At 31.6% G+C, this 27,269-nt stretch overlaps 4 protein-coding genes and 1 non-coding gene across 13 annotated transcripts; 4 read left to right on the top strand and 1 right to left on the bottom strand.

Moving 5' to 3' along the window:
* Positions 1-13: 13 nt before the first annotated feature.
* On the bottom strand, positions 14-5,819 carry LOC100499740 (uncharacterized). The gene is given in 7 exon segments (NM_001248442.2): positions 14-240; positions 4,516-4,661; positions 4,748-4,828; positions 4,988-5,134; positions 5,253-5,352; positions 5,587-5,613; positions 5,692-5,819. Coding segments are annotated over 7 exon segments (621 nt in total). The 5' UTR covers positions 5,745-5,819; the 3' UTR covers positions 14-173.
* A 3,766-nt stretch (positions 5,820-9,585) lies between these two features.
* Positions 9,586-17,151, top strand: LOC100819075 (tRNA pseudouridine(38/39) synthase). Of its 9 annotated transcripts, none has more exons than XM_006589408.3 (15): positions 9,586-9,831; positions 10,051-10,110; positions 10,287-10,377; positions 10,715-10,787; positions 11,345-11,390; positions 11,613-11,723; positions 13,086-13,170; positions 13,802-13,898; positions 14,491-14,551; positions 14,690-14,820; positions 15,080-15,197; positions 16,190-16,313; positions 16,521-16,610; positions 16,721-16,795; positions 17,009-17,151. In XM_006589408.3, exons 1-15 carry the CDS (start codon positions 9,775-9,777, stop codon positions 17,050-17,052), a joined length of 1,263 nt encoding a protein of 420 aa, XP_006589471.1. In that variant the 5' UTR covers positions 9,586-9,774; the 3' UTR covers positions 17,053-17,151. The 9 variants fall into 9 exon arrangements, 6 of the variants coding, with proteins under 6 accessions (XP_006589471.1, XP_006589472.1, XP_006589470.1 ...); XM_006589409.3 differs by having other exon boundaries at positions 16,521-16,641; XM_006589407.3 differs by having other exon boundaries at positions 9,587-9,831; positions 13,805-13,898; positions 16,521-16,628.
* MIR9724B (microRNA MIR9724b) lies at positions 14,044-14,196 on the top strand. The gene has a single exon (NR_161710.1). It is a non-coding gene; the product is annotated as a microRNA MIR9724b (primary transcript).
* A 2,169-nt stretch (positions 17,152-19,320) lies between the features above and the next one.
* On the top strand, positions 19,321-22,168 carry LOC100795987 (probable F-actin-capping protein subunit beta). The gene is made up of 8 exons (XM_003536350.5): positions 19,321-19,639; positions 19,720-19,790; positions 20,427-20,540; positions 20,782-20,864; positions 20,954-21,027; positions 21,200-21,319; positions 21,555-21,650; positions 21,820-22,168. Exons 1-8 carry the CDS (start codon positions 19,511-19,513, stop codon positions 21,904-21,906), a joined length of 774 nt encoding a protein of 257 aa, XP_003536398.1. The 5' UTR covers positions 19,321-19,510; the 3' UTR covers positions 21,907-22,168.
* Positions 22,169-25,184: 3,016 nt separating this feature from the next.
* On the top strand, positions 25,185-26,526 carry LOC100818538 (lignin-forming anionic peroxidase). Its single transcript, XM_006589406.3, has 4 exons — positions 25,185-25,406; positions 25,483-25,674; positions 25,780-25,945; positions 26,025-26,526. Exons 1-4 carry the CDS (start codon positions 25,191-25,193, stop codon positions 26,420-26,422), a joined length of 972 nt encoding a protein of 323 aa, XP_006589469.1. The 5' UTR covers positions 25,185-25,190; the 3' UTR covers positions 26,423-26,526.
* Positions 26,527-27,269: the final 743 nt, after the last annotated feature.

The raw sequence follows: 27,269 nt of genomic DNA, 5'->3' as shown, positions 1-27,269 counted from the left end.
CTACAATAAATGGTACAGTTTATCAAAATGGCAACCTCAAGGTACACAATAACAATTTACTCGCACAATCAAGACATACAGTATGCACTAAATGACCAAAAAGAATTTGAAGAGTTTCAACTTTCAACTACAGCATTAAGGGGAATGCATAAAAATTATTCAGTATCTCCAGATCAGCATGCACATCCACTCCTCTGCTCATTCTCTGGAACTGCTGCCTCAGGAATCCCTTGAAAATATCTGCAATTGAAATTGAAACAAAGAGTTATGAAGTCAGCTAAGCAGCAAAAATTAAATTGGAAATCAAATTCTTATGTTTGGAACATGAATATTTAATATCATGTTATATTTTTACGGTTTCACCCTTATAATATAATCTCTCTCACTCTGAATAATTAAAAAATCCATCCCCACCCCCTCTCTCTTCAATAATACAGTAAGAGAATCATCAACTTGTGTCTACTCTATTTCCTTCACTAACAGTGTTATTAAATAGCAGCCATGGTGGCGCCAAGGTGTGGTGGATTTTTTGCCTGCCAACCGCTATAGGCAATTTATGAAGGGAAGCCTGTCATAAGGCACAATGGCGTGTTTATATGCCGGAATTTTGGCCTTCAGCCATTAATAAAACCGATGTATATACATACATTCTTTTTCCTGATGGCTCAAAATTATGAATATCACACTAAACAAAAGGCTGTTCTTTTAATTTTCAAGACAAAAAGGCCAAATACACAAATGGGATATGTAATATTGAGGAGCAAACTTCAACCAGTTCCTCTCCATTTCTTCTATAAGATTTTCATCTCAAACAGGAAAAAAAAAATAGAGCAGTGGCAAGAATTCACAATCTACATTGGAGAAAATATTACTATAAGAACCAAGTGAAAAACAGAATGTAATACCAAAATATAAATATCATCTCATAAGTCATACGAATACACAGTTTTGGATACTTACTATCGGCTGCATAAAGAAATAATTGAGTGGCAGGTATACAATTCATATTTTTTAACCAAACAGAGAAATCCCAGAACAGGAAGACATTTGAAGACTCTATTAGACATTATGACTCCATAAAAGACCAGATAATTTGGCCATCTATTTTTCACAGCATTAATCAAGTTTTTTGATTCAATATTGCCTCTAGAAAATGGAACATCAAACTTTCTAAAATATCAACTGAACTGAATACTTTTTGGCATTGGAAGTTTAAAGACAAAAGAAGCTTTTGATTGAACGGTATCATTTCCCAAACAAGATAATCTCAGTTGTACTTTTGGCATTGATACAAGCATTGTTAGCATGTTTGAAGTGAAGCAGTCATAATAGCATAATATCACATACACAAACATGTGGGGAATATAGCAAGTTATAGCAATGCGTTTTCATGATAAGTGAAAGGATCAAATATTGACCCTTGGAGATTATATGAATGGTTAAAATTAGAACTTAAAGGACAAATGATCACTAGAAAACGTCGCATGACTTTAACTTCTGATCTTAACCATACATGCTCTGTTCTCTTTTCCTGAAAAACCAATTTAGGCAAAGATGACCATTGAGGGTAATAAAAGATTACTTGATTGGCTGCTAGACAAATAAAATGGTGTCACAGAACATTTGCTCCAATAACTGAACATCAAACCGAATATAGCAACTGAATGAAACATTTCCTTTATAGGTTTTTGAATCTGCACAACTTGTTTTTCAATATTGACATTTGACAATTGGTTTTAGATTGCTACTACTTTAGATGACTTCTGCAATTTCCTTGGTTGTTGTTTTAATATCTTAAGCTCCTTCACTATCAATTTTTTTAATAAGAGTCTTCCTCACAAATCACGATTACTTTCTTTCTAGTTTCTAGACAGTAGACACATTGATTTCAAGGAGAATTTGCCAAAGACAATTGGATTTTTTCACAATAGATTCCATTCCTATAAATGGGTTTAATGCCTCGAAATCAGCAGTATCAATGAAATCAATGTCTTCAATGCATATTCCGATTCTTTCCATCCGCTAACTTTCCACCTTTGCTTTTTCACCCCCATCTTTTCTTCCATAGTCCAAAATTTTGAATTGGTGGCTTTATCGTTTTCATAGATTTCACTAGAGTTGGTAAAAACAAGTTTGACTCAACAAGTCAACCCATTTAACCCACCAAAAATGACAAGTTGAGTGGCAGCTTATGTAAACTAATAATCTTGCAGGTTGTGTAATGGGTTCGCCATTAAGTCAATTTTATTGTTTCAGTCTATGTTGTTAAACTCAAGATTCTACCTAGGATCGGGAGGGAGGTGAAAACTCTTAACTTGGGGATCATAACTAGGAAAGTAGGATCCTATGTTTTTACCTAAAATGAAAAATTACACTTATATATGCAAAAAAGAACAACGTAAATAAAGAAAATAACTCTAAATCACAATATTAAAACAAAATTAAGTTGAAAAACTATAATCAGAAAAGCGGGGCAAAAGCCCTTATTCTTATTTTTGTTGTTGATACGAACGTTGTGTTGTTGACCTTGTTAAGGAAGTAGTTCTTGAACAAACTTGGGCCAAACTTGTGTTCCAAAGTTGGTCCAAGCTGTAATTCAATGGATCCTGTAACAATACAATGACAGGGTGGAATTGGAATGGGTCTAGAACCTTGTGGAAGACATATTCTCCACAAAAGACAAGCTGAAAACAGTTGCTACAGCCAAAGGGTGGCACAATTGGTAGCGCAATAGAAGGCGTAGGTGGCAACAGACCAGGCGTGGTGTGGTGGTCCAGCAGTTGCAACATGGAAGATTTGCAAAGGGATAAGGAGAAGGTTACGAATGGGTAGGGAAGGGCTTCACAAATGAGAATGAATGGATTTTCGGCTTGCTCTACCTCACTGGAGATCGATGATCGCATGATTGCACACAGAAGATTGCAATCCCACTTCAATCTTGCTCACCAGCAATCTCGCCAAGGTGTGTTCAACTCATAGGATCCTAAGAGGTAAATTGTGATTTTAACAACAATGGTTTAAATAACTTGGCCAACCCCCCCTAACTGCTTTTTTTTTTTTTCAAATGATAGCCATGCTACACAGCCTAACCCACTATTAAAAAATTGATGGGTTGACCTTCACATAAGTTTAAAAAAAAGGGCAGTTGACCCACCATCCCACCATTGGCCTAGGTTGACCAGTTTTTCCATCTAGAAATCATGTATCATATATAAATGGAAAAGCTGCTTCCCACAAACTAACTACCACTGTTCTTTTTGGCCAAGCAAAGACAAAAGCAAAAGTTAAAGCTAGTTTCATATGTTTTATGGACAAAATTCCACCCTGAATTCTAGACTCAGCTTTTATTGTCTTTGTAATGTCATTCTATAAGAATCCAATTAGTTTCAAAAGGTTTGGAGAAAGAGATTCTCATGGAAAGACAATACAAAGGCAATACAAGTTGATCTGATAGCTTTAGATGCAACTATAAAGTAGTTCCATGAATAAGATGGAGCTACTAGTTCAAAAATTGAGAGTGCAAAAGATGGGGAAAGGTCAAAACCATTGAATATTTCTATTCTTTATTTCTATTAGTTTCAATACTATTACTTCAGTACAAATTTTCAATTAAAAATAAAGAAAAATAATAGAATTAATCTATTTTTAATTACTATGATACACACAAGAAGAAATGTCATCATCTTTAGCAAATTCTCTTCCAAAGCAATCTGCAACTAGAAAAGATTTCCAAGATAATTAATAAGAAAAAGAAAAAGATTATCAAGAGAAAAGCTTCTATTGCATACATCATTACCAAAGAAGTTAGGACATTGCAGAAGCCATGTGCAATAGTAGTAACTCAAAACAAGTTATCAACATAGAAGTTGTTGTGAAAAACTGAAAATTTAGGTTTTCATGTGGCTAATCAAGTTCTTGCGAGATCATTTATTGCCTTTAATGAACACCATCTTTACAAGAAAATGGATGAGTTTGGATATTGCTTGTATCAAGGCCAAAAACACATCTAAGATGTAGTCCTGTGATTGGTTGAGTAATTAGTATTGACTTGTACAAAACACTAAGATATAGTCAATGCTTCCATAAGATGGAGCTCAAAAAGAGATCGTAACTTTCAAATTAAAACCTTTCCAAAGACCTTAATGGCACTAGCAATCTTCTGTGCTGTTGAAGATGGTTTGGAAAATTACCTTGACATCTTTCATATGCATAGCAGCTAATTAAGATTTATTTTAGATAACAAATTTTTTACATTAAGTCAAAAGCTTTGGCAAAATACAGAAGTATGTGCCATGCAATGCATATCAGTGAACCATCTTCTATTTCTAGCACTTCATTGACATTCCAACAGCGAGTGCCTGTAGATATGCCTTATTGCATACTGGTTGTATATTAATCTTAAAGCACAAGTAGTACTAGCATCATAGCCAACAGATGGTACATGTCTTGTTCAATTATATAGTACTACAAATTATATTTGTGTACATCTTCATACCAATCCAAAGTTCAACTTACATGTCTTGTTCGTGCTCATTGGCTAGAGCAGCCTTGGCAATACACAGGAATGCAGCATCAACATTGTAATCCTCTTTTGCAGATGTTTCAAAGTAGGGAATATTCCCTTTTGAGGCACACCAGTCCTTCGCTTTCTTCTCAGAAACCTGTGTTTAAGATAAGTATACATTTTACATTTACACAGATAAAATAAGAAAACTTTGAGGAGTAACAGTATTTGCCTAGTGCCTACCACTCGACTATTCCCACCGTCAATATCGATCTTGTTTCCGAGTAAAATAAACGGAAATGCCCTTGGATCAGGAGGGTTTGCCTGGATCACAAATACAGTGAGAACATAAATCTAAACAGAAAGTCCAATATTGGTAGGTCATACACAAGTGTGAGACAATTTGTCGATATTGTGAGCACACACTAGCTAGTAGTCAAACCAGTAAGAGATATAGAGCATTTAGAAAAGAACAAGAGCAACCTGTTTGAGAAACTCCTCGTGCCAGTTCTCAAGGGTATCAAACGATTTCATCACATTCACATCATACACAAGAACACAGCAATCGGCACCTCTGTAAAATGCAACCCCGAGACTCTGGAATCTCTCTTGCCCAGCAGTGTCCCATATCTACCAACCAGACATACAACACAACAAATTGAAACACAACACAATTTTCGCAACAATCCTAAAGCAGCAAAAATAAAAAGAATACTGAAATACCGTTGAAACAGGAAACGAAACCCACTTGTAGAGTGACAAGTCTGTCATCAATCTGAAGCTCTTTGGTGACAAAATCAGCCCCAATGGTAGCCTTATATTGCTGACTAAACTTCTTGTGCACGTATCTACACAGTTAGCTAAGGTCCACACAGAACTAAATTCCAAATAAAATAAAAAAAATAAAGGACATATAAAATTATAAAAATAAAAAGCTATAAAAAAATATCATCAAATTAACCACAAACACAAATCTAATCAACTTTACAGATGCACTAATATAATTATAATAAATCATTATAATGAATCAAAGCGAATCAGAAAAGCGGTGAGAAAGTGCGACGCTCGCCGCGTGAGGATACTGATTCATCAACGAGGTCTTTCCAACCCTGGCAATGGCAATGAACGAATCAGATTTCTCGGGTTTGGAAAAGGGTGGTGTTGCAGGGAAAATAGAAAGAACGTACCCGCTATCGCCGAGAACAATGACCTTGAGCAAGGTTCGCCTGCGCAACGACATAGCTGTGCTTACGGTGGGGGTGCAACGCACTCGATGGTTTGGTTTGGTTTCGCTTCTTTATTTATTTGGGGGATTAGATTTTATTCGACGGTCAACTACGAGCACAAAAGGGGAAAAGGGACACCATTTTCGATCGCTTTCTGCACTGTTCCTCTTGTACTCGACCCACTTCGCCAAAAACCATAAAAAGTTATAAAAAAAAGGGGGAAATATTTTTTCTTTATTATAAATCAATTTTATGGAAAAAAAAGGAACAAAAAAATCTTACGTGGTTGGTCTATTCATGTTTAGATTATAATTGTGAATTATTATGGATGATGTGTCTTTAATTAATTATTAAATAGATTTAAAGGTAAATTAGTTAAGACATCAATTATTTATGCGAGAGGTGTTGCGAGGTAAAGTTACGAACCTTGGATGAATGATACCATGCCACTTTAGAGTTAGAATGCGTTTGATTTATTAAAACAAATGAATTGTCCGGCATAAAAATATTTATTTAATGTAATTTTAAAAATAATTAAGGAATAGTATAAAATAAATAATAATGGATTGGAAAAATGCTTAAAAATTTGTAATTTATTTAAATCTCTTATAACTTTTTAGTCAAGTATTTAATAAAAGTAAAAATATAATATTATTTCTATTTTTTATTTTTTTCATTATTTCACATTTTTTTTCTTTTTCTATATGCGCTTGTTTTTTTTAACTTTTCTCTCCAAACGTCATACATTGACGTGGATGAGGACATCTTGTCTGTCGACGAGGACCCTATAAATGGTTGTTATTTTCTTTTTACTCATTATTTTTTTCTTTTTATCTCGTGCCATCAGGTCTTGCGTCCAGTAAGTATTAGGGATCGTGTCTCTTCCGTGAAGGGGTCTCTCCTTTATTTCGTCGTCAAGGTACTGTCAATTCACCTAAAATTTTATCAAATACATAAGTATATCAAATAAGATATAACACAAAATTACTTAAAGTATATATCAATCATTAAATAGTGTATAATAAAAAGTTAATTTGTGACTCAATTACTTATTTTCTGTATGTCCTACTTTTTTTTTTACAAATCAAACACATCTTTAATAATTCCGAATTCCGAGGTGAGTTGGTTTGCATAACAAAAACAATACTAACAAAATACACCCCAAGATTCCACCATAATTATTTACAACTTTTGTATAGCAATTGTTAGCTTATTATGTGTTATGTTATGAGAAAAAAGGTTTATAGACTCGTATGGTAAAATTTATATTGATATCCAATTAGGATTTATTAGTAAGATGTAGGATAAAGTTTATTGATTTTTAAATATTTAAATATAATTTTATTTCTATAAATTTAGGTAATTGTTATTTTTAATTTTTTTTTAAATTCCATTTTTATTAGTCTTTTAAATTTTTAAAAAGTTACTTTTAATCCATTTCATTATTTATATTAATGATGTTATAATTTGTGATCCTTTTATACCATCATAAATATTTTTTAAGATGATTTGTGACAGTTTGAAAAAAATTATATGTAAAAATTTACAATAATTTTACATTAATATTTTTATTTTTTTTCTTTAAAATCGTCCAAATATATAAAAAAACTATCACCAAACCATATAAGTAAAATATTTTTGTGATTTTAAATTGCTAGAAATCATTTTTTTAAAAATAATATTTTTATGATTAAAAACTATCACAAAGTTTTTGAAACTATGAACACAATAAACAAAGACGCACTAAAAATAATTTTTTTTAAGGACTTAAAAACAATTATTCAAATTGAAAGTACTAAAAATATATTTAATCTATTTTAAAATATATAATTACTAAATCGGAGCAAACCAGATGGGGAAATTGGTTCATCAAGTGGTTGGTTCAAATAAATTATATTATTAATTCAGAAAAACCAGTTTAAAAATTAGAAAATTGGTACATAAATTACAATAAAAATTTATAATAGGAAGATTTTTATTTTATAAAAAACGAATAATCAAGTTGAAGAATTTATAAACTTGTTAATATTAGGCAAGAATTGCATTATCTTAGAAATGAGATAATTGTACGTTACTGCACAATTTAGTCAAACAAAAATGATAACGCCATTATCTCTAACATTATATTTTTAGCATTTTATCTATTATTAACTAAAATTTGTTGATAAATACTAATTTTGGTAGATTTTATTTCTAAACCTGGATAACAAATTATTAAATGATATGTGAAACTCACTAAAATTAGTAATTTTTAGCAAATTTTAATCAATCACAAAAAAAAAATATTTTAAAAATTATCTGTGTAATTTATCTTTAGTCAAATTTGCAAAACACTTTAAGAGAGTGGCTATCTGAGGAGTTGGTTGGTGACACTAAATTACTGATGTTGAAGATTGTGGGGGGTATTTGGTTTGCTCTAAATCAATGTGTTTTTAAAAATAGAAAACTAGATTGTAGCTAGGTGATGAGCAACGTCTTTAACCTCAGAATATTATTACCTAGTCCGAATAGTCAAATTCATGTTGAGTCAACGTGGAAGAAGCCCCCAGATTGTATTTACAAAATCAATTTTGATGCTCCAATTAGAAAGGATACAATTGTCCATGATGCTCAAGGAAATGTTTGAGACTGATTGGTTCAACAGTGAAAAAAGAAAGACGAGTTAGGAAGATCTTTGTTTCATGGTTTGGTGGAAGATTGTTGCAGGTTTATGCCAAACTCTTACGTGAATAGTTTGTGATTCACACTGAGGGGACAATAAAGTTCCTCATTATTTACTTGTTTTGTCTTCTACTTATTTAGAATTCGGGAGATCCATATGATGTGTCTCCTATTCATTCTCATTAATGATTTCAAGCATTTATCTTAACAAAAAAAAAAAAAAAATTACCCCTCGCATTACTTTTTGAATTTTGCACATTTTTTAAAATGTTTCCTTTACACACATTTTAATGTTAGATTTGTTTTTTTTTTTAACACCGTGTATATATATATATAACTTCTATTTTTTAAAATCATAATATAGAACTTGATATTTTTAACCTTTTTTTATCAATTATTTTTAATAATTTCTATGTCTACAGTTCTTCTATTTTTTTACAAAATATTTCCTTTTAAATATTTTTATAATTTTAAAAAAGTATGTTAACGTTAAACATTTTATATTTTTTTAGACCTTATTATATTTGTTCCCTTTTATATATTTTTAACTTTATTTTATTTTTCTAAGGATCACCACCTTTTATTATAATTTTTAAACTTCTATTGCTATAATTTTTTTCATATTTTTCTTAAAATTACCTTATTGCAATTTCAAATTTTTTAAGCATTAATTTTTAATTTTTTTAAAACATTACATGTTTACCTTTTCATTTTTTTAAACATTAATTCTACACATTTCAACCTTTTATTTTTAAAATGCCCTCTTATTTTTTCACTTTTTCTTTTATAAATTTTGATTTATTATCATTATCAATATTTTATAAATATTTGTATTTTAATATATTTTTATTAATATAAGAAATTATTTCAATAAGCATAAACCCTTTCAAATGCATGCCTCTTGTCTTGGGCCCTGTATGATCACACTTAATCTAATTGTGTTGGCAGGATTAGTCAATTGAAACATTATCAGTGAAATTGAGGATCGAACAAAGAATATGATTTTTCAAAAAATTGAAAAAATAAGTAACTAAAATTGTGAATTATAAATGAAAAACAAAAAAATCAATTTAGCAAAAAAGGAATGAACAAAATTAATGAAATTTTAAAAACAAGAAATAAAAAAAAAATTGAATAGCAAAACTTGAGAAATCAAGAAAGTAAATAAGAGTGGGATTAAGCCAAAATAAAACAAAACCTGAATCCATTGGTAGGTAGGTTATTTTCCTATCAAAGAATTAAATTACAAGTTCATGGAGTCGGTGAAGGTCCTATGCTCTTTTGCGTAATTTGAAAACAAAACCTAACAGTAACACCAAGTAGAGCTTGTTTTCCATTCCATCTGCACCGAACTGCGGTGTAGTGTTTGTTGGTGTCTTGAGCATGGCGACGCAACTGAGCGATGCGGAACTCATAACCAGCTTGCAAGCCAGGGTCAAGGTATTTTTCATTCAATTTCAGCCAATTTTCCATGTTTTTTTTTTTTTTGGTTTTCAGTAGAATTATTCTTGGTTTCTGCAACTATATATCCTTTGCTTTTGTTGCTGTTTGTTTGTTACTAGAAACTGAGATCACCTTGAACAGAAAAACCAGTTACATTTTTTTGGGCTTGCATCTTTAATGTGATTTTTCCTTCTGATTTGTGATTCATACTATTAGGAATTAGAAACTGAGAATGCAAAGTTATTGTCCCAACTTGCTGATTGCCGCAGTCACGAGGTTAGCTAGTAAACTGTTTCATAGCTATCTTCGCGTATTTTTTACTGTGTTTTTATCTTTTTGGCCATTGGAGTCCAGTGATAGTTTTCAGCTTTGAAAAATTAACCAATGAAAAAGAAAGAGGAAGGGGAGGAAACTGCATTCTTCAGTGCAATTTGTTTGAATTTGTGATGCAGATGGAGAAAAAAGTATATGTCCCTGATGAGAGAGGCGGGAAATCAAAAAAAGGCAACAGGAAATCTGAAGAGAAGATAGAGAAAATGCCAGGTTCCTTTTTTTCTATTTTTTTCTTTAGGGGACTATACCTCTCCCTCCCCTTTATTTATTTATTTTTCAAAATTATATAAAATTTGAAAATATAAGCTCCACTTCTGTTCTTCAGTAAAAACTTTGTACTATGTCTGATGAACTTCATAACTTATTAATTTCAGTTTTTTTTTTTTTTTATGCATATGCTTTGTTTCTGTTTTTCAGCTCCAACAGTGTTTGTTTAAAAAATTATTTCTGGCCTATGTATATGGGTTTCCCCTCTTTCACTTCTGGCTTCTATCAGTTTAGTTAAACAGATCAGCAACTTTAAATTAGCTTTTGCATCATGATACAGGCTATAACACAAGGTTTATGAGTCATCATAGCAGGAGATATGTAGCTTTAAAAGTCATGTACTTTGGAAAAAGGTATATACTATCTCTGTAATATCTGGCTTTGTTTTCTGTCTTAACAATTTACCTCAGCTTCTGTCTGAGTTATCGTGAGGTTGAGAGTCAAGCCTTTCACCTCAGCCTATGTATTTTCTCAACCAGTGGGAACTGGGAAAAGGATTTTGTTGCTGTTTTCCATCTTATCAATTTCTGCTGAGGTGCTGATCTATATTGAAAAGACAGATTTGCATATTTAATATAAATTATTTCTTTAATGCACGCACACACACAAAATATTATAGAATTTTGATTTATCAAGATCATGCTACAATCTATCAATTATAGATTTCTATTTTAGTAAGTATTTTTTTATATATCTTCAGAGCTTGCTTTGTAGGTGACGTATGATAGATCCTTCATTATGTGAAATTCCCATGATTATTTAGTTCCATATGATAGATCTTTAAAGCTTTTTTCTGTTTTTTATTCCCTATCATTTTGCTGATTTGGTTCTTTACAGTTAGATGCTTATTGAATTAAATTCCATATGATAAATAATATTAGGGTTTTTTGACTTCCTGTTAAAAATACAGGTTTTATGGTTTTGCTTCAGAGGCACAAATGGAACCAACTGTTGAGGTTTGTTTTTTCAAAAACCCAAGTCAATAATTCTCAATCTGCACAAATTGATCATGAGTACCATGAAGCAGAATTTTCAATATTATCAGTTTATCTAAGATTATTATTTGTTCTGGATGAATTATTATGGTTGTCATCTCTGAGGATAGTTTTGTAAAACCATTGCATGGCATTGTGTGTGAATGGCTCTGTTTTATTTATCATCTATCATTTTTCTTGCAGTCTGAACTTTTTAAAGCTTTTGAGAAAACAAGGCTATTGGTTGGCAATAAGAAGGAATCACAGTATTCAAGATGTGGTAGAACAGACAAGGGGGTTTCCTCTGTTGGACAAGTAAGTTGATGCACAAAAGAGTAAAAGAATAGAAAGGAAGTGCTTTCTATTAGCAATGACTGATGCATAACATGATTAAGAAAATCTAATTTGATCTTTTCTATTTTTGTATTAAGATACCCTAATAAATAATGATCTTTGTCCTTCTAAAGAGTATAGACCTATATGGCAAATGCTATGGAAGAAAAGATGAGGTACTTTTGCTGAGCGCCTCAATAGAGATAGAGAGAACTATAGAGGAAATTTCTAAACAAGTTAATATATTATAATTAACATTGGGGCTCTTTATCTTTGGGGGAGGACCTTTGTATGGGCGATTTATGCTTTGCTTGGGATTTCTTCATCTCAATTCACTTTATTTTCCCTTCCACTCTATCACACACAAGGTTCCATCATTTCTTGGGACCTTCATTTTTCTTGAAACCTGAATGAAGACAAGTAACTGGATTGGAACCTCTGTTATTGTTGCTAAACTCAGTGCACTTGTATTCTTTAAATGGTCAAACGAATTTGGATCCTTGATTCTTCTGGTGTGTGTACATGTAGATTATTTTTCCAATTTCTCACTAAGTCCCCCAAACCATGAAAAATATCCTTAAAATAGCCCCTTTGGAATACACTTGCTTATATGGTTTTAAGTCTTGAATCTGGACAGAATTGCTCAGTAAGATCGATTGTAATACTATATCACTAAAAGTTGCAGTTCATTGACCAAATATTACTTTATCTACTAGTAGGCATGTGATGTGTTATCGTAGGTTTAGAGGGATGTCATGGTAAATAATACTACCTCTGGTCCTATATATAAGAAACAATTACCTAATTCATCAAAACCAATAAAAGTAGTTAGATTAGTTAGTTTGCCATAAATTTTAATTTTATTCCAAGACTACCCTTGACATCAAATGATTTAAGATATGATTATTTTCCAATCAATGAGTGTGTCTTGTTTTGTTAATAGCTCAATAAATGCATCCACTTTCATGGGAAAAAGAGAGTAATCATTAGGGGTAAAAAGGAAATTTAGCAATAAAGTAGTCCTATGTTTCTTATAATTAGGACCTAGAAAATGTTACCTTATTTCTTATATATAGGACTGGAGGTAGTATCTCTATAGATTTGGCCTTTAATTGAGGTTAATGGTGTTGTGTGATCTATGTAGACAATCTCACCTAGTGCAATAAGGCTTTTGTTGTTGTTGTTGTTCTTCATTGAATGAGGTCATTGAAGTGGGTAGGTTAAATGTCAGTGTCAAATTTCTAATTGTTGTATTTCACTATTGTACTGTTGAATAGTGGAGCTTCATATAATCTGTTAATTCATTATTTAATTGGTTCTGATGATGACAACATTTTGAAGCAGGTGATAGCTCTTTTCCTAAGATCAAACCTCAAGATATCTGAAACAAATAATGGAAATTCTGGAGTTGTTTTGGATGAGCAACATGGTTAGCGGAACAATCTTTTTAAAATAATTTTTTCTCTCTATTGCTTCTGATTTTCATCATTTTTTAAGAATTTAATCTTGTTAGGCCGAAACATTCTTAGCATGAAATCCATACCATATTTGTATTAATCTAAAGCCATCAAGTCTTGAGGTGTAGTTAAAAGTTAAAACTTCATGCTCGGAGGTGGTAAAAATGGTTGAATTGCGATAAATATTTAATCTTTCTGGATTAGCTAATTTTCCTCCTTTCATTCCTAAGGTAAGTGGAGATATTCAATTGTATAATACTAGTAACCAGTAATAAGATATTTTGTGCATCATAGATATCAAGAGGATTACTTGAGTGGTAGATTTGTTGCTATAGGTTTGGGGCCTATGCTGGTTATACAGTATTTATTGTTCAGTTCATGTCCATTGAGTTGTATATTGCTGATGCAAAAATGATGGTGGTGTCATATGGTTTTAGACAATTATCAATGTAAATACAAATTTGTAACATTTTTTTTGACAGTTTTATAATTATCAAACCATGCTCTTAACTTTTTACTGCATCCTTTATATATCATTGACATCTGTGTGGAAAATTATGTATCTTTATTTTCCCCTTTCATAAAACCATCCTTTTTTTGTAGAAGGGGAAATAGATTATGTTAGAGTGCTAAATCGTGTCCTTCCAAATGACATTAGAATTATGGGCTGGTGTCCTGCTCCTGTGGATTTCCATGCAAGGTTTGTATGCATTTTTTAAAACTTTTCCTTCTTATATGATGATTAAATTATACAGAGAATAATGATTGCAATAAACTATTCTTAGGTGGGTTTGAGCCTAAATCGACCCCAAAAGTTAGTTCATAGGGTGAGGACTGTTCCCCACTTATATACTCTATCTTGGCACTATCTCTAACCAATGTGGAACTTGGGTTGTCATCCACGCACCAAGCCCAAAAGGGCTGGGCATGAGGGGGTGTATTGGGAAAAACCCAAGTCCCACATTAGCTGGAGATAAGGATAAGATAGAGTATATAAGTGAGGTGCATCCCTCACCCCATGAATTAGCTTTTGGGATTGAGTTAGGTCCAAACCCACATTCTAAGAGCAATGCTGGACAAGGGAACTACTTTCCCTTGTGGCCACACTGGACATAGTTGGATTTTGGGGTAGGATTGTGATGCAAGCTGAATTGTCTGTATTTGCTGACGCTAACCTTCATATTGTGAAGATCTTTTGCAATAAATTTAGTTTAACTCTTTACTTAATGAAGCTTGATATCTTAAATAATTCTATTTTCTTATCGTGTTCCATGTTTGCTTTTTCAATACAGGTTCAGCTGTTTAAGCAGGGAGTATAAATATTTCTTTTGGAAAGAAAACTTGAACATCCAAGTAGGAGATCAATTTTGCTATGCAGTTTCTATAATTTCTTGAACCTTGTTTTGTCTTTCTTTTTCTCTTTCCAATCATTTTAAAGATTTTTGAAGCATGTGATCTGTAAACACTTGTCATTGATTCTTATCCCATTAGGCCATGGAGAGTGCTGGAAACAAACTTGTAGGAGAACATGACTTTAGAAACTTCTGTAAAATGGATGCAGCAAATGTGCACAACTACAGGCGGCGCATCAAGTTGTTTGAGATTTCTCCTACAGATGTGAGGTTAAGATTGGTAGACATTTTTCTTACCCTCATCCTTGTGTTTCTGTATGTGCATTTTTGCTGGCAAGAAAATAGAAATATGTAGGAAACCAACACTTAGAAATTTATGTAAATTGGATGTTGCAAATGTGAACCACTATTAGAGTGTTGCAGCTTATCTTAATATTCAATATATCCTGAACTTATGTGAAGCTAAGATTGGTGGAACATTTGCCAGTTTTTGGGCTTGAAGTCAACACTTTTTCCCATTTACCTGCAGGTACAATGATAATCAACTTTGGGTGATCAAGATAAGAGGTAGTGCCTTTCTATGGCATCAGGTTCGCTGCATGGTTGTTGTTCTATTCATGGTTGGCAAAGGTCTTGAATCTCCAAATGTGGGTACCTGACACCCTTTTATATAAATCACTTCGATAAAATTTGATTTTTATCATAATTTATGCATTATTTTTACTTTATTTTGGTCCTATAGTAGGTGTATTAAATACAAATAGTAGCCAAGAGAGGTATTAAAATTTTTGGTCCTATAGTAATGCATTCTTGTGCAACAACAGTAGCCAAGAAAGGTATTAATTTTTTTTTAGAATGTATTAGTTGAAAAAATTCTGTTACTGTTGTACAGCATAATTGTTTTTATCATCTCGATGTCTGAATTGAGGTTTTGATAGTCCTCTCAAACTGCTGCAATCATACATCAAATATTTTAACACTTGCACAATCAACCATGGAGAGAGACCTTTTCTACTGAGAGTATTTCTCTCTCTGGGATTCTATGCTTTAGCTGTTTAGTATATCCTACATTATCAGGGGGTACAACTCATTCACACGGGGGATAGACCTATTTAAATGTTTGTTAGGAAATTGTATTGCCTTCTTGCTTATGATGGTGTCACCTAGGGATAACAATAGGATTCAAACTCAATGGGTATCATAAAAAGTACCCATTGGTAGGGTATTTACCTAATAAATGGGACTGGGCTTGGATATGGGTAATTATCCACAAGACCTCATGTGTACAGGTGAGGTGAGAGTATGCGTACTATACTAACCAATCCTACCCGTACCTGCATAATATATTTATTATATACTTTATAACTAGAATTTGAAAGTTTTTAAATAATTTTTTAATTGAGTTGAAGAATTCTATTTATAATGCTTTATAATTAGGCATTGATTATCTTTGAATATTTTCTTCAATTAAGTTACATATTTTACTTCAATCAATGCTCTTCTTTATTAGTTTTTCATAATTAATATTAGTATTATATTAAAATTAATGTTAAATCCTAGGACAGTTCATCTCTACATATGGATTTCTTATTCTGTAGTTTGAGATAATAAGTTGTCAATGTCATGCTTAAATTTGAAGGTGATTGATATGCTACTGGACACTGCTAGGATCCTAAGGAAACCCCAGTACACTATGGCTTCAGAGGTTCCATTGGTTCTTCAGTCCTGTGAATTTGACAACATTAAGTTTATGTGTTCATCAGGTATTTCTGATTTGTAAGACTTTTGAAGTATGGTGACTGGCTGGTTAGTTGGATTCCTTTCCGCAGATCTTGTGCTAGTTTGTTAGCATATTAATGCCGTAAACTTTGGTTGCATCCAAATTCCAATATCTTCTTTGCTTGCCTATTGGGTCTTTTTTACTTATAAAGTTTGACAACTTGAATTTATTTAATTGATTGCATATCTAGAGGCGGGAGAAGCGTTGCATGTACACTTGGTGAATGAATGCCAAATTTACCAGCTTCAAGCTGCAATCTTTCATGAAGCTCTTCTTAATTGTGTGCCTCTATCAAATGGTGTTGCAAATGCGTTAGCAAATTACTTCCCAATTACTTTGCTTACTTTTATTCACAGTGATCTATTATACTGATAACCCTTCCTTTTCCAGATCAAAGCTTGCTGCATTTTCAAGGATCCAAGAAGAAAGTTTCCCATGTCCCTCTTATGTCACGACCAACTGAGCGTAAGTTCTGTCTCCTGCAATATTTTGAAATTTTTGTAAAAATTACTTAAATGAATGGTATAAATGGAACGTGAATGCATTGTTTTCTTCCAAGCTCCCCACCAAATTATATTCACGAAATATACTTCTTTTTTTTTTTTTTCACGTAAACGAAATATACTTCTTGGTTCCTTCATTCTGACTGCTTTCTTTTTGTTGTTGAATCAAATCTAGCATCATATGAAGAACGCCGAGCCAAACTCAACACAGTTGCATGAAGATTTCGTTGGTCATCTCCATTATATAATCTGTTTGGGTCAGCATTTGTAAACTTGATTTTGGATGATCATAATTTTGTAAAATTGATTTTGGTTAAATCAATATGAATTTTATTGTTTTTGTCTTTCAAATCTTACTAAATTTGGTAGGAAATTATTAATTTATTTGAATAAATTGAAGTATATGGATTTAATATTTTATCCTACTAAGAGTATGCTTGAATAAACAACTTAATCAAGCATCTGTGGAATTTGCTTATCATGTAAACACTCATGTATATAATCAAATAGGAAGTAAGATTGAATTATTTTCATAAATTATAAGTTGTTTTCATCAGTTATTTTGAAGAACTTATTGAAATGAGTTAAAAGAAAAAAAAAAAAAAGAGAGAGGTTATACAAGTACTTATGATTAAAATAAGTTGAAATAAAATTAATAGGTTTTTTCAAATGCCTTTTAAGTATACTTTTTTTCCGCTTTAACCGGGCTTCTTAACAGATACAATTTGGGGGTACTGGTTAGGTGAATGTCTTCTTTCAGAGAGGTAAATCCAGAATTTTATTTGGAGTTATAATTCACTCTTACTTTTTTTTATATTGATATTTTTCATCATTTAGTTTACTTTTACCGTAACAAATCATTATTGGATTACTAAATAGACCATCTAACAAGATAAAATCAAATTAATTTTATATTTAATGAGCTTTCTTTTTTTACCGAATAATGAGCTTTACTTTTTTTATCGAATATTAAATGAGTTCTAAACATATAATATGATTTCTAAATTAATCGACATTTCATTTTTTTTTCTTCTTAACGAGTTCCACGTAAGTTGTTCGTTAAGTCAAATTAAATAAATTCAAATAATTCCTCTTTTAAAGATTCCAACAACAACAACAAAAGAAGATTCCAACAACAACGTAACTATCGATGCAAATTACTTTAGAAGTTTAGATTCTACTATTCTAGGTTGCATTTTATCTTTTACTATAAGGAAATGGGATGGTTCTCACTTATGCAGTGCTGCCTTTCATAGACGACTGATACGTTGAGATGTGCAACCCAATATCGATGAACATGAGAGCTGAATGATTATGACACTCGCAATTTACCAGTGTATTCTAGATCAAATTTTATATATCAAGAGTTTTTTACTGTTCATAATAATAAAATATTATATGATAGACAAATTCACATAAATCATTTCAATCTATCTGGAATTCAGACTTGGTGGGATGACTTTGGTAAAACAGACAAAAGCTAGTTCCCAACACTTTGCTTGTCTATGTCTCCAATCTCGGGTTCCTAATCTGGCAATGAGCATGTGGCAAAAAGTTGAACCACCCAAACAACAACTAAAGCCTTTTCGTTCCTCTTTCTCGGTGATGGCGGGTTAATCATGATTCATGACCCTATGCTTGTTATCATATGTATGGGTAGGCATGGTCGCAGTCGCCTACTATTCATTCAATTTCAAAGTGAAAAATCCTTTAGTATCAAGAATGATTGGTGAGTGGAACCCATCTACACCCAAAAGTTTCAAATTCTGGATTAGATTAATCATCATTTATATAAATAATATCTAAAACCTATAATATATTTTTATACTATAAATTATAACTTAGAGAGCCTTTTTCTCATTTCATTTATATCAAACAACTTTATAATATTACTTTCACTATATTTCTTATGTTTCTCTTAAATCAAACAACTTAATATTTTATTATACTTTTTATTCTATTTCTTCCTTTTCAAATGATTTTTTGTGTTAATCATGTTATTAGTGATGATTAATATTCTTTAAAAAACCTAACTGAATCACCTACAATGTAATCATTGAAAAACCTTAATCAATATCTCACCTAAAGAAATATAATTTAAGACCACTAAAACAAACAACTTGTTAGTCTTTTTAAATGTCTAACTTTCATTTTCATCTATTTGAGAATAATCATTTATCACTTTCAAGTTATTTTCTTTCATTTTTCAATTTAATTCAATAAATTTTTCAAAAAGAAATTATCAATAGTTAAAAAATATTATATCAAAATCTAAATTATTCATACTAAATTTAAGACATAATTTATATGTTCAAAGTTATTTATTTATTACAAGTTATAATTATAACAAAAATATATATTTAAATTATATTAATGTATTATAAATTTAAATAAATATAAAAATATTTATCTTTTTATCAAAAAAATTAAAATACAAGAGTCAAAAGAAAATAAATATTGTATGTATCATATTTAGAGAGAAAATTAAAATGTAAATACTATTGTATTCTTTTGACTATAAGGAAGAGAGAGAGAGAGAGAGAGAGAGAGGTGGTGGAGGGAAATTCGGATAAAAAAAGAAGAAAGCGAAACAAACTTAAAACGGGTAGACAGAAATTGTTGTGCATCACTCGCGTCGACGTCTGTGTATGAATGTGTTTGTGTTGTGAAAGAGAAAATGGAAGCTGTGATGGGACTGATGCGGAGGATTCCGCCGAAACACACAGAAACAGCTCTGTCTGCGCTTCTGAGCCTTATGCCTCACCACTCCTCCGATCTCCTCTCTCAAGTCGATCAGCCCCTCCAGGTCTCCCTTTTCTTCTGCCCTAAATCTTTCCTCAATTTTCTAATGAATGTTGTCTCACGATTTGCTTTTCCAACTTTCAGGTTCTGTGCGATGTCGAATGCGGCAAGGAGTTCATTTTGTGTGAATACAACAGAGACGCCGACTCTTACAGGTTCATTTCATTTTTCCATAATCATCCCTATTTCTCTGGTTTTTTCTAACAACTCTTTTTTGTTAAGCATGTTTCACTTTTATCAAGTATTTTTAGTCAATTTTTTCAATTGTTATGAAGTATATCTAGTTAATTTTTTATTTATTGAAATCATCTTTGAGTAGCATGTACCGAAGGAATGTGACATCTAATAAAACCTCAAACCGTGTTTGGTATAGCATTTAAATTTAAAACATCGGCATTTTCTTTTAAAGGGGATTTATGTAGAGGTAAAGATATAGCAAGTTGGTTGTGCCTGGGAGAAATATCAGAGAAAGAGAGGGAAAATGGAAGAAATGATTTTCCACAAAGATTAATATTTGTTTAATTCTATGTTTTTAATCTAAATGAAATTTAATATGTTTACTGGTCTTTTGATGAATATGGCTGTGTAATATAAAAATAACAAAATATTTTGTGGAAAACACGATCTTGAAATGGAGACCAGTACCAATATTTAATTTTTGTTGCTGGGTAGTTCAGTTCCTAGACAGATCTGTAATTTATTTCTCGGGAGTGTTCCCCACAATTTTCCCTTTTTAATGTGTTTACTATTCAGGGACGGTTTAAACTTATTGTTGTTGTATATCTCTGCAGATCACCTTGGTCAAATAAATATCATCCACCATTAGAAGATGGGTCCCTCCCTTCTTCAGAGTTGCGGAAGCTTGAAATCGAAGCAAATGACATATTTGCAATATATCGTGACCAGTGAGGTCCTTTACTTACCTCATCTTTAGAGCTTATGTGTTTTTTTAGATGTCTAATTAAGAAACCTTTCTCCCTGATTAATTATTATTTATTACCTAATTTCCGCTTCTTCTTCTTTCCAAAGAAAATGAATTGAAGATCATGATCATGTTTGTGTTGTTCTTCTTGCTGTCTATCTGAATACAATTATTGAGCTATTTTGTTTTAAAACAATATGCACCATTAATGGATAATATCATAGGTATTATGAAGGTGGCATTTCATCAGTTTACATGTGGGAAGATGATAATGAAGGTTTCGTAGCCTGCTTTTTAATAAAGAAAGGTGGGGCTGTTATTTGAGTAAACTCTAATGCTACTCATCCTTTTGACCTATTTTCTGATGTGATATTTTTTGCAATTCCATGATTAAAGATGGCTCAAAGACAGGGCAGGGTCGACGGGGATATTTAGAGGAAGGTGCATGGGATGCTATACATGTTATAGAGGTAAAGTATCATTCCATTTATAAGACTAAACATGATAAATGCAGATGTATAATAGTGACTATCAATAGATTGGGAAACTAAAATATCTCTGTTTAGTTCTAATTTTTCTGATTCTTTTCTTGCAAGTTTATTTCATTAATTCTTAGTCCTCTCATTTTTTTTGTTAATTTAGGTGGGACCAGAGGAAGAAGAAAACACCAATTATCGGTTAACCAGTACAGTTATGCTGACTCTGACTACAAATAATGAGTCATCAGGAACTTTCAGTTTATCTGGATCAATTAGACGTCAGGCAAGTTTTGACAGAATTAGTTCTTGTTGGCAATTAGATCATTTAGTTAACGCTTGCATGCTAAGTTTTTTCTGTCTTGAGAAGCCACATAATGAACAATGCACCTTCATTGAACATTGAATTAATTACATGGTTCTTGTTTGATAAAGTCCATATATCTATATGCTTTTTAGCTTGAGGCAACTTTTTTTTTAGTTTTTTCTTAATCCAAAATTAGTTTTTCCTTATATTTTAGATGAGTATGAAGCTATCAGTTGCTGATGGTCATCTTTGTAACATGGGAAGGATGATTGAAGAAATGGAGAGTAAGCTGAGGAACTCACTAGATCAGGTACTTCTTGATTATACAGGATTCAACTGCGTGCTTGTTGTATTTGAGATCAGCTTCTTTACTTTTTGTTCTTTGATGGGGAAGGGTTTGGGTATTTATCAAATTTGATATTCAGTTCGTTTGTGTCTATGACATTTCAAACTATAAGGCATGTTAATGCATGTTACAGGTATACTTTGGCAAAACAAGAGAAATGGTTTGCACACTGAGACCACCATCTGAAGTGGCACAGATGAGAATGCCTGATAGCGCCTGAGAGCTGACGTGTCGTTACTTGGCGTATAAGAGAGAAATTTACTTTGTTTTCTTCATATGTTTTTGCGTGTTGGCTGGTAACTTGTGTCACAGTATTTGAAGGTAGGTAGTTTCACAATGGTTGGTGGTTCGGGTGACCATTGTTTTACAGAGGTAGTTGTGTTTGTTGTTTGAGTGTCAATTGTTGTTTTCTGTAGTGGATAAGCATCATGTTTGTTGTTGATACTTGACTGATGATTCAACAAAACAGTGAAATTCCAAAACTGCTGCCTATGAAAATGCTTGACATGATACGCTTGTGTGGAAATGACCTTTCAAAATCTCGTGCCACTACAAGGTGGATTATTATTTCATCATTATTGTCATTAATTTATTATTAATATTAACAAAAAATTGCGATATTAGTTATGATATTTAGAAGTGAAATTTAATTTTTAATATTATAAAGTTATGAATATTATGTTATTTTTGTTTAATATTGCAATACATATTATATCACAAAATAAATAAAGAATTAGGAGTAATTATTTTGTTAAGAAAATAATCAACATGTAAACATTATCACTAATACTTTCACTTTCTTAGGAATATATTAATACAAAAATTCGTTGAATAGAAAAAAAAAAACCAAAATATTCAACCTCAAGGAGTGGACCATGTGAAGTAAAACATGGTTTCACATTTGATAGATGGCAAGTTTAAATTTCAGTTGTGTTTTTAGGATGAGCTGTAAGTATATTTATAACTATTTTGGGTTCGAAAGCTTCTTCTGCCTTAGATTGGAGCGTGTCATCTCCTTTTCCTAAAAAATTTCTTCATAAAAAATCAACATTATTCTTATTAATTATTATATGAACATACGGATCGAAAGAAAAAATATAGTGCAATAAAAAAAAAGTGTCATATATTTGGAAACAAAACAAATTAAACATGCAATTCCTTGATGAATGATTTATTTTTGGTTACATAGATTTGTTTTTTTGTTACAATTCGGATCAATATGAAATAGAAACAACATATACAATTGAATGAATAAATAAGAATATTGAAGAGGCTTACAAAGAATAGTGAGAAATGCAACAGTAGAATTTGACTTAGTTGATAGAACTGCAAATCTTTCTTATGATTCCTGCTGAAGCAGTTAATGGTTGAATATCTCCCATTTTAATCATAGCAGCTGCGAAGTCGGACTTAAAGGTTGTAGGCTTATTGCTGTATTCGGACACAATAGAATCTGTAGATCCTCCACTAAACCGAATTTGATCTGATTGAAGAAGACCCTTCTGAATCAAATTCTTGAAGTAGTTGTTGTCGAAAGAATTGGGTGTGACCAAGTCTAGTGCTGCCGTCCAAAAGCATCAATCGAAAAAAAGGGTACCTGCCTATTCTATAATAAGTTTAAATCATTTTCATGTTTTCTAATTGATTCCAAAATCTATCCTTAACTCAGCAAACTAGAATTATCAATTTAAATTTAGAATTCAATAACAACTCTAAGCCACTTTCATATTCTTTTGGAATGCTTAGGATCAATAATCAAATAGGCTTCCACTCAACACAATGAAGCTCAACCAAAGCAACAATGCATTCATATAGACTAAAGGCTACGAATTAAATTAAAATTATTTCTAACAAGTTGAATTAGAAAGTCATGTCAAAATTTCCTTAACCTAATATACTTATTTTCAATTCATAACATCCAAAGTTATTTTAAATCGTTCTTACAATCAGTTCATTAAATTCCAATAGACTTTTCCATTTAAGTCTTGGGTGGAAACAATTTATAAGATTTATAAGTCCAGAAAACCATTTATACAAAACAAGTCACAATTCATATTAACACTTACTAAGAGAAAGCAATTTCAAAATCTCAAAAAATAATCAATTATGATTGAAATCAATGAGTGAGTTAGGTACCTTAACATAAGATTAAACCAACTTCCTAATTGACACATAGGTATCTTAGAGTTGTTTGGTTTGATTTTAAATACTATTAATTTGAGACTCCAAGTGTTGTAATTACTAATGTTAGAACTTCTTAAGATATTACTTTTAGGTATATTGTTACTTGTTTCACCTTTTTTTTTCATATATATTTTTACTACCATGTTTATAATATTAATGAATCACATTTTGTTTATTTGTTTCAGCAAATCTGGTTGAAATCAAGCTTATTACAAGAAATTAGTTTATAGGAAATATTTTGTTTTAATTTGTATTAGTCTATTTTAGAATATTATGTTGATGATATTAAATGAATTAATTTTACTACTTTCATACATGTGATAATATTGTATTAATTGTATTAAATATCTGGATGAATCATGATATAAAATAGTAATTCTAAACAAAAAAAAAAAGATCAAATTTAAATGGTAACCCACTGGTCCAAATCAAACCAAATCGTTCATGAATGTGTTGAGTTGGATTGAGTTTCAAAAAAAAATTATGAAAATTAAAGAGAACTAAACTGATCAAATTTGATTGGATTGAGTTCTGAATTTGACCAAAACTGACCTTAACTAGCTCACAAACACCCTTATTTATCAGCATATATGAAGAGGAAATCCTATAATATTAGGTCGAAAGAAAATATTCATAATTTATTTTAAAGATCAAATAAATATATAGTCTTCAGAGATATATTTCATATATTTATATTTGAGTAGTTGAGTTATACAATTTTTACGATTTTTTTTTATCATTCATTTTTTCTTTTCATATATCTTATGATGATTCAATCACATGCATTAAATCTTTCTTTTCTATTTATCACACTTTTTTTTCAATTTATATTTCTCTTATTTGTAAAAGTATTATACCGAATATAGTTTCTTTGATTTATTTTTTATGCACTAGAGCACTGTGCAATAATTTTCTAGGAAACTAACCTGAACACCATTACTGAATGCAAGGTACGAGCGAGAACTTGTCATCTCCTTAAGTGCATGCATTTTCGTATTAAGACATATTCAAAAGGAAAAGTCAAAACGTCAACTTAATTAACATCATATCACGTGAGCTGGCATTGGCAATAAGCAACCAATGAAGAATGGGTCACAATCACAAATCACAAATCACAATGTCAAAAGGTTTCATACATATATACATAGTATTTCATACGCCACCAGCTTTAGTACGCACCGGCACCGCGTTGTAGCGGATTTTAGTGACTATGACAAATTCTCACTCTATCAAATGTACTATAAATTGATCACCATTGCAGCCTCTTTTTTCATACATTTATTAATATTCATATTTTTTCCTGTTATACGAAACTAATTCATGGCGTATAGAACTTCTAGTATCACAAGTTCGTTAGTCACATTGGTGCTGTTAGGCACAATATTATGTGATGCAGAATTGTCTTCTACGTTTTACGACAGTGCTTGCCCCATTGCACTCAGCACCATAAGAACTGTGATTCGCAGTGCAGTATCTGCGGAGCGCCGCATGGCTGCGTCTCTCATTCGCCTTCATTTTCATGATTGCTTTGTTCAGGTACATATATGTTGATTTATTAATTGCATGCGTGTGCTTAATTAACTTGTTAATCCTAATTCGAACCATATTGCAGGGTTGTGACGCATCAATTTTGCTTGATGATAGCTCCTCTATTGAGAGCGAAAAGAGTGCACTTCAGAATGCAAACTCAATAAGGGGATATAACATCATCGATCAAGCAAAATCTGAGGTGGAGAAACTATGCCCCGGAGTTGTGTCATGTGCTGACATTGTAGCAGTAGCAGCACGTGATGCATCATTTGCTGTAAGTCACTGTAACAAACTAGCTAGCTATATATACGTTAATTAATTTCATGGTTTTAATTAACTTGATAATTAACATGCATTTTTTTTAAAAATTATTGATTAGGTGGGAGGTCCATCATGGACTGTGAAGCTTGGACGAAGAGATTCAACCACTGCAAGCAAAAGTTCGGCTACTAGTGACCTTCCACGATTCACAGACGATCTTGACACTCTTATCTCCAGATTCAATAATAAGGGTCTCACTGCCAGAGACATGGTTACTCTATCCGGTAACTACTTAATCATCAAGCTTCACAATTTTGACTTAGACAATTATTAAACAAATATATGTTATGAAAACATATGCAGGTGCCCACACAATCGGACAAGCTCAATGCTTCACATTTCGTGGAAGAATATACAACAATGCAAGTGATATTGATGCAGGATTTGCTAGCACTCGCCAACGTGGTTGTCCATCCGTTAGTAATGATGATAATGACAAGAAATTGGCATCACTAGACTTGGTCACACCCAATTCTTTCGACAACAACTACTTCAAGAATTTGATTCAGAAGAAGGGTCTTCTTCAATCAGATCAAGTTCTGTTTAGTGGAGGATCTACAGATTCTATTGTGTCCGAATACAGCAATAAGCCTACAACCTTTAAGTCCGACTTCGCAGCTGCTATGATTAAAATGGGAGATATTCAACCATTAACTGCTTCAGCTGGAATCATAAGAAAGATTTGCAGCTCTATCAACTAAGTCAAATTCTACTGTTGCATTTCCCACTATTAATTCTTATTTATTCATTCAATTGTATATGTTGTTTCTACTTCATATTGATCCGAATGGTAACAAAAAAACAAATCTATGTAACCAAAAATAAATCATTCATCAAGCAATTGCATGTTTAATTTGTTTTTCAATTGTATATGTTGTTTCTATTTCATTTTTATTTTATTTGGTGAATTGTTTCTATTTCATATTGATCAAGGAATTGTAAGTTTTGTTTTGTTTCTAAATATATGTGTCGCTTTTCTTGCACTAATAGATTCTCTCTTTCAATCCATGTATATGTATGATATTAAGAATAATACGGCTTTTGTTTCTGTTCAAGGAATTTTGTGAATATTTTTTCCGTATTAATATATTTAATAACCAGCTGAAAGTATTAATGATAATATACTTATTTGATTTTCAAAAAGAATATATTACCTTTAAAAAAAAGAATATATTAGTCTTCTACCGTTTTGCGTAAAAATAAGGCATGCTTGTGTCTGACATTTCAAACTATAAGGCATTTTTTTTTTACAAAATTATAAGGCATGTTAATGCATGTTAGAACGAGGATTGTATAAATATTGTTTATTTTTGTATAATTAAAATTTAATATTAAAAAACATTTTCTTCATCTGACTACCGATACAACTATTTTGTTAAGTTTAAATAGAGTATGAATACCTTTTAAATTATAAAAAAGAAAAACCAATATTGTTATAACTTATAATTTCCAAATCCGGATTCGAACCCATGACCAACAAGTCACCAAAGCACAACTTTACCGCTGCACCAGGACTCGCCCTCTTATCTGGATGATCAATAAATACAA

The sequence above is a fragment of the Glycine max genome, chromosome 10 (assembly GCF_000004515.6).
Source record: "Glycine max cultivar Williams 82 chromosome 10, Glycine_max_v4.0, whole genome shotgun sequence".
Classification (NCBI taxonomy): Eukaryota; Viridiplantae; Streptophyta; class Magnoliopsida; order Fabales; family Fabaceae; genus Glycine; species Glycine max.
Note: the sequence above shows the minus strand (reverse complement) of the source record. Positions and strands in the feature narration are given on the sequence as shown.

Coding starts and splice junctions, on each gene's coding strand:
- LOC100795987 (XM_003536350.5), top strand. CDS start 19,511: ATGGAAGCTGTGATGGGACTGATGCGGAGGATTCCGCCGAAACACACA. Junction 19,791..20,426: donor AGAGACGCCGACTCTTACAG/GTTCATTTCATT, acceptor ATATCTCTGCAG/ATCACCTTGGTCAAATAAAT. Junction 20,865..20,953: donor CTGCTTTTTAATAAAGAAAG/GTGGGGCTGTTA, acceptor CCATGATTAAAG/ATGGCTCAAAGACAGGGCAG.
- LOC100819075 (XM_003535509.4), top strand. CDS start 9,775: ATGGCGACGCAACTGAGCGATGCGGAACTCATAACCAGCTTGCAAGCC. Junction 11,391..11,612: donor AAATGGAACCAACTGTTGAG/GTTTGTTTTTTC, acceptor TTTTTCTTGCAG/TCTGAACTTTTTAAAGCTTT. Junction 16,796..17,008: donor TATGTCACGACCAACTGAGC/GTAAGTTCTGTC, acceptor AATCAAATCTAG/CATCATATGAAGAACGCCGA.
- LOC100818538 (XM_006589406.3), top strand. CDS start 25,191: ATGGCGTATAGAACTTCTAGTATCACAAGTTCGTTAGTCACATTGGTG. Junction 25,675..25,779: donor CACGTGATGCATCATTTGCT/GTAAGTCACTGT, acceptor ATTATTGATTAG/GTGGGAGGTCCATCATGGAC. Junction 25,946..26,024: donor AGACATGGTTACTCTATCCG/GTAACTACTTAA, acceptor AAACATATGCAG/GTGCCCACACAATCGGACAA.